The sequence below is a fragment of the Grus americana genome, chromosome 9 (genome assembly GCF_028858705.1).
Source record: "Grus americana isolate bGruAme1 chromosome 9, bGruAme1.mat, whole genome shotgun sequence".
In the NCBI taxonomy this organism is placed as follows: Eukaryota; Metazoa; Chordata; class Aves; order Gruiformes; family Gruidae; genus Grus; species Grus americana.
In genome coordinates, this window is record NC_072860.1 from 2,150,205 (window position 1) to 2,162,260 (window position 12,056).

Below are 12,056 nucleotides of genomic sequence, written 5' to 3' on the forward strand. Positions count from 1 at the left end.
TATCCTCAATTTTCAAAAATGCCATGACGCTGTGAAGGTGATATTTCCTAACAGCAAATGTGTCCTTTGGTATCGAAGCAAGGGCCTAACAGAAACCGATGCATGAAACATGCTGTGACCACTATCTCGACCACAGGACACTCAAGTATTTTAAAATAATAAGCATTCTTCTTCACCAAACAGCTAGAGCAATTTTTTTGTCACAATACTTATAATTGGTATTTAATTCTTCAGGCATTTCAAGACAGTTCTTTAAATAAGGAAACATAAATAAATTGAGAAGATCTGCTTCTGAAAGAAGGTGGCAAATACAGTTGATTTTTGTGTTTGTTGATGAACAGTATTTTTACGTGGGCAACACTGAAACTATTCTGTTGTACAGAAATAGCCGTTTCTTTACATGTATGAAGACTGCCTTTCCGGTACAAGGTACACAACATTTATTTCCTGAAGCACCCAAAGTTTCTGAGCAGTAATGAGTAACTATACTGCTATCACCAAGGAGCCCTAATTTTCCTTTAATATTACCTATTAACCTCTGCGATGGCAAAGGCAGAGAGAGATTGTAAACCAAGTAAGCAAAAGTTCATGCGCTTCCTCCTGCAAAGTCACCTCATGCTTGTTTGATAAGATACATCCTTTCCCGTATCCCACTTGCACCCTATCATCAAGGGCACAATTCAGGGAAGCAACAATCCTACATCTTTGGGAATTTCAAGAAAAATAAAGAGCCAAACCATATGTAACCTTTAATGTATTTTAATGCATTTTCTACTACAGCCCAAACTCACCGATTTAAAAATGCATCTGAATCCCCCTGCGTACGAGCTCCCTACGGGCCCACCCTCAAGGACACCAGGCTGACAAGGGTCAGTACTACAAAGTTAGGCTTGTCAGTTCTGCAGATGGCAATGGGCAAGGCTGGAAAAGAGAGGACTCAACACACTGCCAGCTGAATACAGCTGAAAGTTAAGACTGTGCACATCACCCGGACAGGATGAAGCTCACCCCACTGCCTGCACAGACCCATCTTGAACAGCCCACCATAGCCTGAAGCAAAGAACGGTGAATTACGGCCATCCCAGCTACGGCACATCTACATGGCAGGTACAACGAGAAACACAGAAACATGCGAGAGATGATGCTCTGTCATCTCAACACCTTGAAACAGAAAAGGACTTGAATAAACCAGCTGCAAGAACTTGGGTGTGTGGCTATGACGACTAACCGTAGTTAAGCCAAAGTTCCTGTCCAGAAGAGGAACACCTCAGATGATCAGAAGGGTGGCAAGGAGACACGTCTGGACACACTAATCAAGACTTGACTGTACTGCCAGCCTTGTTCAAGAAGTCCATTAACATTGCTCCATCTGACATCCTTTGAGATTGCCCAGACTGCAGAGCTTGCTACAGCTCTCCTAGCACTCCCTGCTCCTCCAGCAGAAGAAAGATGAGGATATCTCCTACCAGGATGGAGCGGTTTTTATTCCAGACTCTTCTGGGCCTAAAGAAACCTGTGGGATAGTTCCCCTAAATAAATTAAAGTGTAATAGCAGCAAGAATTACGCCAGACCTTGCGTTTCTAAGGTGATTAAGAACCATTTGAGTAGAATGATGGGAATCTGTTTCCCATGGGGAAGAAAGGCAGGAGCAGCCTGAGCCATTGAGTCAATCTATTTGAAGCAAATTTTTTGCTGTTTGCCAGCGTTGGCTGCTCGCCAGCATTGGCATTATGACAAGAAGCATCTCTGGTTTACAAAAAAACCCACAGACACAAGCACACTTCATAAAGCACCTTGGTCTCCGTGTTTACGCAAAAATGTCACACGATGACAATAAACACGTAACTTGTGAAAGGGAAGGTGAAAGCAACTCCTGAAGACAGATTCTTAATCCAAAGAAAATGGCTCAAAAGTCTAACAAGTCCGTAGAAAACACAAACAAGTCATACTATAAAGTGCTAGAGCCCCACTGATCCAAGTGAAATAACTGGTAGACACAAATTAAAGAACTAAGTATATCTCCCTGAAAGCACTCACCAATGGTCTTTACACTCACCAACAGCCTGTAGAAATCAGGGCAAACAATGGGAAAAAAAAGAGTCAGGAGTGATTTTACAGGTCAAACCCAAAATACTTAAACCTCAGATAATCAAGTGGCAGCCACTGAACAATACAAAAGCAAATGGTCTCTGCAGGAATGACTATTCACCAAGCAGGTAGAGCATTTAACAGCAGCAACTGGCACTGCTTAGACAACCAGCAGACCACCCTGCAGCAACTTCCAGCTGAGCAAAGCTCTGCCCAGCGTGGATCCTCAAGGGAAGCACAGAAATGCACTCCTCTGGATGACAGTCTCAGATGCTGAGAAAGAAACTCAGGGAGTGATTTCAACAAGAAGATAAGGTGGAATCATGTAAAAGTTGTTCTTAGCTTTTCCCCCATTCGCCAAATCATGAGCCAAGCCTTCGCAGGCAATATGGACTCAAGTATCAGACATTTGCAAGGGGCATGAAACCTATTTATATTTTACTGCTTGCAACCACATCACACCACCACCGCTGTGTTCTAGTGTTTGGGCAACTTCTGGTCATAGAAGAGGAGCAGCTGCCTGAAGAAGACCCAAAACGGGTAAGCAGAGATGCTGGTGAATGCAGGCAACGTGGAGTTCCCATGGGTGCAGGTCTAAACCGGACCCCTACCCCAGCTGTTGATTCAGCCCGACCCAAAGGATTGCTCCTGCACTAGTGGCCAAACACTCCTCTGGTTTAAAGCAGTTGTGTCACAAAGAGGGGAAGGATCATCTGCACATATTTATGGCACCAGCCCACAGCTGTAAATAAGCTCCCAAGAGAATGAAAGGCCATCACAAGCCCCCTTCTACTGCTAGAAGGGCCAGAGACACTTCCACAGCCTGTCTTCTCCAAACACATAACACTTGCACAAACACAAAACTTGCAACCTCTGCGCTCTTGCTAAAAGACAGCAAAAATAAAAGCAATCACGTACAGCAGTTACTAAACTGCTGGTTTTTATGTAGCTGATGAAACACACACAAAGAAGATTTCCTGATGGCAAGAAGCAAGAATGAGATCATCTGCAAACAGGACATGAATATTCTGACAAAATCCTCAAGTTTTAACACAGAAGCAGTTTAAAAAGGTTTATCCTTGGAAAATAGAAGCGTACTACTACCATCAGAGATCTGTCCAACTGATCAGCTCCAGTGGAAAAATAAACAAACAAATAAATAAATAATCTTTTCACTCCCACTTACAACAGTGAAGACACTGAAGATGCAGCTAAACCACACAGGCCACATATAGCAGATCCCAATTAATCTTCAGTCTTACATCTGTAGCCATTTCAAAATTGCCCTTTTAGGAAGGGCCTAATGCCAACGGCAAACTGCAACGCATCCATGAATCTGTGGCTCTGAATGTGCTCATGACACTGAGAACAGCAAGATAGTTCTGGGTGTGTGAAGAGCTCTATGTACACCCTCCAAACCCAGCAAAGCTCTCAGCTGCTTGTTTTCATTAGTTAGCACTTCAATCTTTTTTATTAGCAACTTTCATACAAAAGAAAGTGTCCCCAGTGGGCCATCAGAGCACATATTAAACTGTGGTCTCCAATGCATCTGCTGTCCCAATTATACGCGCAATACAATCTCTTCGCCTCACAGGTAGCTTTCCTGAAGCCACCCATCTGAGCTTACAGGCACATGCAAGTACGTGATGGCTCAGCAGCTCTCGACAATGAGAGGTCTGACCTGGTGAGATAGAGCTTGCACGGGATACTCACAGAATTGCTGGAAGCAGCCGACATAACTCTGCATCTCTCTCTCCTTTCCTTGGGAAGTTTCAGCTTCCCTTAAAACCTGTGAGCATCCAAACCAAAGCAGCAGAACACAGACACACTGACACCGCAACTCCTTTGAATGTTACCCCACTGCTCTGAAGCTCATTTTCCTTCACAAGGCATGCTGGCTCCCCAGCCAGATGCAGCCTCTTCCAAAACTCGCCACATCTGTCCCCGCATATTGTGCAATACCCCCAAAAGTGTTAATTCCCCAAGGAATTTTCAGTCACCTTTTTTATTTATAGACTCAACCATGCATGACATACTGAGTTTACAACACGCAGACACAACTTAGAACCAAAGGATTTCAGGAACAAGTAGACTCTTGCTGAGCACATAGGTCTGAGAGACAAGAGGCTGCTGCTTAGGAAGGCACCTGCCATTCTGCAACACGGAGGTGCATGCCCCTGCTCAGAGTTATGAACTGGAAATGATTGACTCTCAGAAGAAGTAGTAAGTTTTTTTTCAAGGCAGATTCACCCAACGTGTTACTGAACAGCTCTGTTCCCTCATATTGGGAACTGTTCCCCAGCCCAGCTTGGGGGTTTAGATATGAACCACTCAGATGGGTGTTCTGACCACACATCTTATAATTTGTCTATGCCAGAAACCCATTTGATCGAGTCATGATTGCAGCAATAGAGGAGACTTTTACCCCGTGGTATAGTACAGTGGCCAGGCTGTTCCCATTTTCAATAAGCCTCAACCATTTCAGCTCCTTAATTCTAATGACAGCTTGTTCTTTCCCCATCTGCCACTTGCCTCCCCTTGTGCTGGGGAGAAATTAGACACCAAAGGCAGAGCATACTCTGCTCTTCAGCTTTCAGTAGCCCCTAAAGATATATGTCTGTGATTGACTGGGACATTACTTATTCCCAAACCACATTTTTTTTTTATATATATATATATATATTTATAGCCACACTCACACAAACGCTTACATATTTATACATCTAAATGAAAAAGGTATAAACATTAAAGGACGTATTTCTGGAAAGATAAGTACTGAATGATATTTTAAAGAGTAAAATTACTGCTGAACAAAAAGACATAAAAGTTGATGTAACGTGCCCAAAGAGGAGCAATACTTCTGCTATTTGGTGGTCAACTGGAGACAGCCTGCACATACACATGCAGGAATAGAAATGCCTATGTCAATGGTTTTCATCTGGCATGAAAGGACTGTAGAAATGAAGTAGCTGTTACGATACCTGTGTTCAACAAGAATTCTTTCTGATCCTCACTTACACAAATACTCGGTTCAGGTTCAGACCTTGTCACAACGGTCCACAGCATGGGTCAGAACAGGCAATTGTTTTTGACTCCATCACGAGCTGCCTTTGCTACAAACAATAGCTGTTGGCTATACAGTGCAGGATTTCTCTCTGCAGACCCATAATAGGGCTGCACGAGACAAGAACGGTCACATGGAAAGCTAGGAAAAAGCTCTGGGTTGCTTTCCTCATCTTCACACATTCCCCCAGAAGTAATACAGGTTTGCTTCCCTACTTACCTTGCTGTTGCAGTTTGTAGTCTGTGGAGTACGCCTTGCCTATGATGTTCCACACGGGCCTCAGACAACCGAAAAGTCCCTCAAGAAACCCACCGCTCCCACTGCCTGATCTGTTGAACTGGACTTTAACATCATCCGCTCCGCTGTTGCTCTCTCCATCCATAGTGTTCCTGTTGCCCTGAGGAATGGCTGTTTCAGACTCATCCTGTTCTCGCAGCTGCAGCACGCTGTTCTCAAATTGGTCCCTAGAGTCCTCGCTGATGCTGGTCAGCACTGCTGCGGTGACCGGGCTGCTCATGTTTTCGATGAGGTCTGCCTGCAGCAAGCCCTTCTCACGCACATCCTCTATGAGCTCGGGGGACGGGTGGTTTCCAGTAGGTGCATGTTCATCATGTAACCTACTAAAGTCTTTATCTTCACAGAAAGCTTTGCCGTTCGAGTTTGGAGAGGAAGACAAGCTCAGGCGCTCCTGAGTACTGGCCATGATGCTGTGAGTGTGCATCAAGGAGATGGTCCAAGTTGGTACTTAGAGAATCAGTACAACACAATTCAGATGTGACACATGGACCCAGTACCTGAAACAACAGGAAAAAGAACAACTTTCAAATTTTTATTTAAGCATTTTCACTACGTGCACTTTCACAGAGGTGAGCTGATAATTAACTAGACATTCCAGCTAACTGCTGATACTTAGTAAATAATTACTGCCCTAAAAGAAGCAAAAAAATTATTCCAACAGAAAGTCCACTCACACAGTACCCTCAGTAACCTACCGCAAGAATTCCCGGTAAACAAACACCGCAAGTTTTAAACAAAAAACCTAAAGGTCAAAACTGTGAAAGACTCTTTGCAGCAAAGAGCTCTTTCTTCATGGCTACTATAGCATTTGCCAGACTGAAGCTGACCCCCAGGCATCTCCCAGCTCAGGTATGGTTTGAGTCCAGTCACTGATTCTGGGTCTGGCACAGCCCACAAGCTCAGGATTCCTCTACAAACCCTTGAGACAAGACATTAGAGAAACAAAGCGCAGTGATTGGGTGGCCTGAATCCACCGAGGGACGGTTTGTAGCTGCTCCCTCAGAGCCCCTCCTAATTATGACCATCCTGGTCTTTTAGTTTAATCCTTTCAAGTATAAAGCAAGATATGCTATTATTCTCTAACCACATACATGCCACCCTCATAAACAACTAAGACTTAGAGAGCTTCATGGGAGCAGTATACCCTCCTCTCCAATCTCCCTCCTTCCACAAGCCTGAAGAGCATCTCCTCCCACTGCTCTCCGCTTTCTCCCTGCGTGATGTTCCTGGTAGGTTGCATATAAATTCAGAGCTGGCGTCCCTTTTAAAAAGTTTCCCCCAACTCTTGCTATGTGTTCCACTGAAAGACCCTTTTTCCACAATCCAGCATAGTGCTGCCCTTCTACAGAGCCGGGCCGAGAGCCGGGGGTCGTGCTGCGGTAGCTGCCCCGCTGCCAAAGCACTTTTCTGGGGGACAGCCACTTCTGAAACACGAGTCTCTAACTTTGTGCCAGAAGTAATCAAGTGCATTCAGCCTGTAACGCAGAACAAAGTCTGATTTTAAATTCCATATGAAGTTGAGGGGGGAGAAGAAAATGGCAGTAACAGAAGCTATTTTGTTGAAAAGTAAGATCCTTTACACCGGGTGCAAAGTCTTGGGCTCTGCAAACAGCCACTGCAAGGAAGAAAGAGGTGGCCAGGTAGCATGCAGCCAATCGAAAGGGAACAGCTCAGTCCCATAACTTCTCAAGACGAGGTCATTAGAGATGAGAGAGAACACCTTCAGCCATGTAAGGCTCGTGCCCTGGGCTCCAGTCCCTCTCCAACAGCAGAAGCGGCAACTGGAAACAGCCAGGAGCCTGTTTTACATTCCCGTACTTCTGCCCGATCGCATGGGGTATGCCTAAAAGCTCTATTAGAAGAATGTCATTTAGGCTGCAAACTCTGCTCTTTAAGAGGAAGCAAAATAGCAAGTGAGGCAAAAATTGGAGCACAGTCCAGACTAGTAAAGGAACTGAATTAGACTTGAACAGGAAGCTCGGAGCTGGTTATTCCTCACCTACCTGTGACCAGCGTTACACTGACTGATTCCCCAGCGTGGGAAGGTGTAGGGTGATTGCAGTAGTATGGTTACTACTAGTAATAATTGTTATATGACCACAGATTTTGTTGTCACTATAAAGAAGGGAAAAGTTTCAGACCTGAACAGAATTTCAGGAAAATACTGAAACAATTCCAATTCAATGCTCCTGGGTGCTGCCCCTGCTCATTTCCAGAGGTCTGGGAGAGACAAGTGAATCTTTAAGCAAAATCAAAATGTGACCAGTGTTCCTACAGTGGAACCCGCTTTTCATAACACAGCACACTAAGCAGTGTAAATAAAACATCAGTTTTCCCTGCAAGAAACCCTAGAGTAAGAGCCAGAATAAGGATATGGGGCAAGAGCATCCCAAAAGTATCTCAAATTAAACAATGGGAAGTGCATTAAGGATTAAATCAGACCTGGAGAATAAAACTGTTTTGCTGGTACGCAGCTCTCAAAATACACTCTAATAAAGGCTAGGATTTTGCTTTTACTTTTCTATGCAGTTTTCTGACTTCACAATTATTATTTGCCCTACTGACACCTGCAGCCTCCCACCACGATGGGGGCTCAATGCAGTTGACAGTGCAAGTGTACACAGAGAATTTTTTTATTTTTTAAATCTCAATAAAAAGATGAAGTTTAGGCAAGTCGCGTGCATTTTCTGTGCCGTACAGTAGGCCGATCGCAGAATCACAGGCATATTGGCTGGAAAGGACCTCTGGAAGTTCTCAGGGCTATCACAACAGAGCTCAGCCACGGCTATGATAATCCAGCCAAGAACAAATCCCCAGATTCAGGGACATCAGCTGTGTCTTACCAGATCAAATTGCTTTCTCCAAGACTTAGATGCTTCAAAGAAGAAGGAAAAAAAAAAAAAAGCCTTTAAGCACAGTGCCCTGCCACTGTATCTGCTTCATGGGGAGAGAAGGCATGTAAGAGTTACAAAATTATTTTCAAACTGGCATGATACAGCCTTATTTAGGTACTTACATAAGCAGCCTGGTTTTTCAGAGGTGTAGTGAACTCATTGTTTTAAAAGCATAAGACGACAGTATTTATTTTAAAACAACTTCGTATCAAGCCAGCTTGAAGTGGTCCAGATACATGGGTGAGGGGTAGAAGACACTTTCTGCCACAATGCATCAATGCTGACTTGTTGGGGAAATGAATTTCTTTAATTATCTTATATTACAGTAAAATCTGCAATGTGCAACCTCTTGCCTTAGCAAAATTTGATTTAACGCAGACAAATTAGGTTGTCTTCGACCTTGCCATCCCTTCAAACAAGAGATGAAGAGCATTTTTCAAGCTTTATCATCACGCTTCCCCTATTCTTTTGGTTGGAGTACCAAAGATATGGCTGAGATTATTCACATTGAACTCCTCCCAACAAAAGAAATCTTAGTTTCATTCAATGCAAAGAAAAACATTTTCTTGAAAGTTTAAAATTGCATTAAACATAGACTGTTTGCCGTTTGGGATGTTTATGATCTGTATGTGACACCTTAATTTTTACAGTGAAGAGCATAGTTAAGCAGCATTCTGTTTCTATCTTAAAGATGCTTCTGCTGTAGCAGTCTTCAAGTCAAAAACTGAAAGCTCTGTGTGTGTAGGAGGATCGTGCGCATATTTAAGAAACTCCGACATTTTTTCTGCAAAAGTAGACTTCAAGGCAGACCCTCTGATTTGAGCTATTTTGATGAGTTCATGCACTCTGCAGCTAACAAATTTATTTTACATCTATAAGGAAATTTGAGGCTCAGAGTAATTTTGTACAGTCGCAACTTCTTGTAAATGATTCCATTTCCAGGCAAAGTATTTTTCCAGGCAAAAATCCCACCATGCCCAGACAGAAGGGACACAAAGTGCATCTCTTCCAGGAAGAGTGAGACTGCACCTCAACACATCAGACAGCCTGAACTGCAGTTTAAAACTATAAGAAAAGTGACATTTTACCTGAAGCAGTACCAGAGCAGGTAAATCAGTTATCACAAGGCATGCTCTCTCCTGGAAATATCCCTCTAGTAAGTGTTCTCATACACACAGAGCAACCAAAGCATGTGGCTGTCTATACAAACCCAATATTTCTGAGTGTCAAAGCAATGGTGAGGTTTGAAGACACGGCAGAGTTAAACAAATGCCTTGCATGGACCATAAGAAGTTTCTCCTTTAAAAAGCTGTGCTAAAAATAAAGTAGCAAATCACAATTCCAGATACAGCCCACAAACAAAATGTTGGTATACTGTAAAGGTTGTGTAAGTACAAAGCAGTCACCGCTGAGTTTCCTATCAGCACAAATGTCTACTAATATTAAGTTAGTTTCCTCAAAGCACAATTTCCTGTATTACCCAGTCAAGCATATTCTATGCCTGCACTCCCAATATACAAAGGAAATAAAAGCAATTGTCTGCTCCACATTCAAAGGGCTGAAAAAAGAGCAGCTGGCAGAAACTAGCCAGCTGATACACAGCAAATATCAGAAAAGATTCCTGGCCATATCACTACTTACATTCAAGCCCTGGAGTTCCCTTGCTTTTTCCTGGAATTCAGCGTGATTTCTTTCTGGCGCCATTAGATACAGGAAGGTAACTACACCTTTCTGCACTGATAACATGACTGCAATTCATGTGTGCATCATCTCAACACTAGTGCAACACTCCTTGGGACAATACTTTAAAATGGTCTAGAATGTAACAAAACTGCAAAAAGCGTGCTCATAAAATACAGTTATCTCACTACACATATCTTGCAGCTGAGTTCTCCTGCCCCTTGTGATTACCTCTCGATTTCTACTGGGAATTTTTACAACAGGTTGATACACAGTCCTCTCCCATCCTGACCTTCCACACTGTACAACTTTAGCACAGGAAAGAACTGAGAGCTGCTGAGTTGGCAAGTACCAGAGCTTTGCTGTCACTTCTGACCTTTGGGTTTCGAAATCACATGATTTTATTTCACCAGATTCCAACAAACCTTTTCTTTTCCTGGTCTCTTGGTGAGGAAAGTGCTGTATGAGTGGATCAGATACTCCTCTTAAGCTGCACTTCTACGGCTTTGCATTACTTGGAATGTATGCTTGTGATTCGCATGGTTGTTTTGAACACAAACTGTAATAGCAGATTTATTAATAAAGAATGAGATACACATCATCAAAATGCAACCTCTTTGTTTTCAGGGTTATTTTTAAGTATTACAATTATGATATTGCCAAAACAATTAATTTCTGATAAAACAGTTGAAAATTATTCATCTGACCCACCTGAGATTTTCCAATTGTCACTGCAACAGCTCTGAACACATTTATGCATGTACCCTAACTTACTCCTCAAGAAAACAGCAGGTTTATCAGGGAAAACTGAAGTGTTAAAACACTCTCTTTTTTCGTGCTTTCCCCTGTTCTTTCTGGCTGTCAGATAAATATTATGCTACTTCTGTACCTGCTGCCGAATACTGACTGGAATACATACTTTCAATTCCTTTCTCCAGTAAATACTTGGATGCCACCTCAACATAAGACAACTAACTTTTGTGGACCCCATAATAATTTCCTGAGCTACGTGGTGGCAATTGCTTAGGGTTCACAACTATCACGATCATTCTAAAATGTTAACAGAAGATTTTAATATAGCCATGGGCATTAAGCACATGAGACCACAGACAGGTAACTACGTTGTATGTTGCTATATTCATATTATCACAACCGAAGCTTGAAATCGCGTGTCCGCTGATTTAAGTTAGACTGAATATATTGAATAAAGGCTAATCTAAAACAAGGAAGCATCATTTTTTGGCAAAAGTGATTTTAGAGTTGTAACATACTTTTGTCAGTCGCTGTATCAGTGAGAAAGAGAACTCTGTCTAGCTTTCCGGTCTGAACCCTCTCTGACGATGACAAAAATAGCATGGCGTACCAGCCAAGAAATATTCATAATGGCTGAATTCAAGCTCCGTGCACAGAGCCAGCTGGAGGTTTGCAATGCACCTTATACATTCCAACTACGCCTGTCAGAGCAGAAATCAGTGACACCTAGACTACAGTGGCAGAAGACACCACACATCCCCATTTCCTGCCCCCAAACCCCAGGAAAAGGAGCAGCAAACCCTCCCCAGGGCAGTCCCAGCCAGGTCCCCGTGATCTGCAGCTCACTCACTTTCTCCAGCAGCAGTGGTATTTTTCTATAGCCCACAACTAGAGTTTTCCCATGCAAATGCATCCAAGAATTTTTTTAACCAGAACACTTTGGCAACCCCTATGCTGTGGGAAGGAGTTTTGTAGCTTAACCGTATGCTGCATAAAGTAACACCAACTATTTGTTCTTCACTTTGCATCTCTCATCTAAGTCCATTCTTCAGCCAACCAGCCGGTCATTGTTTCAATGACACCTGAACCCAACTTACCTTCTTAGTGCCAGCTGTGATTTTATGAACTATCTCATTCTCCCTTCTGACATCTTTTTTCAGACCTAAAAATTCCCACATTCCCTATTCATTCACCCTATGAAAGTTGCTCTGCATCTTTGGCCACCTCTCTACATCTTTTCCATTTCTCCTGTATCATCTTAGAAGTGGGGGAGTAATAC

The 12,056-nt window shown here is 43.0% G+C and overlaps 1 protein-coding gene across 13 annotated transcripts in view; it reads right to left on the reverse strand.

Annotated features, from left to right (window-relative positions):
* The window catches only part of MAP3K13 (mitogen-activated protein kinase kinase kinase 13), an 82,748-nt gene that overhangs the window by 21,085 nt on the left and 49,607 nt on the right, over window positions 1–12,056 (reverse strand). For 11 of the 13 annotated variants that reach the window (XM_054835003.1, XM_054835001.1, XM_054835005.1 and 8 more), the window contains one exon: window positions 5,373–5,947. In XM_054835003.1, the coding sequence (XP_054690978.1) occupies window positions 5,373–5,874 (502 nt within the window). In that variant the 5' untranslated portion in view covers window positions 5,875–5,947. Of the gene's footprint in view, window positions 1–5,372; window positions 5,948–10,449; window positions 10,584–12,056 lie in introns of all 13 variants that reach the window. The other 2 variants (XM_054835010.1, XM_054835012.1) reach the window with 1 other exon arrangement.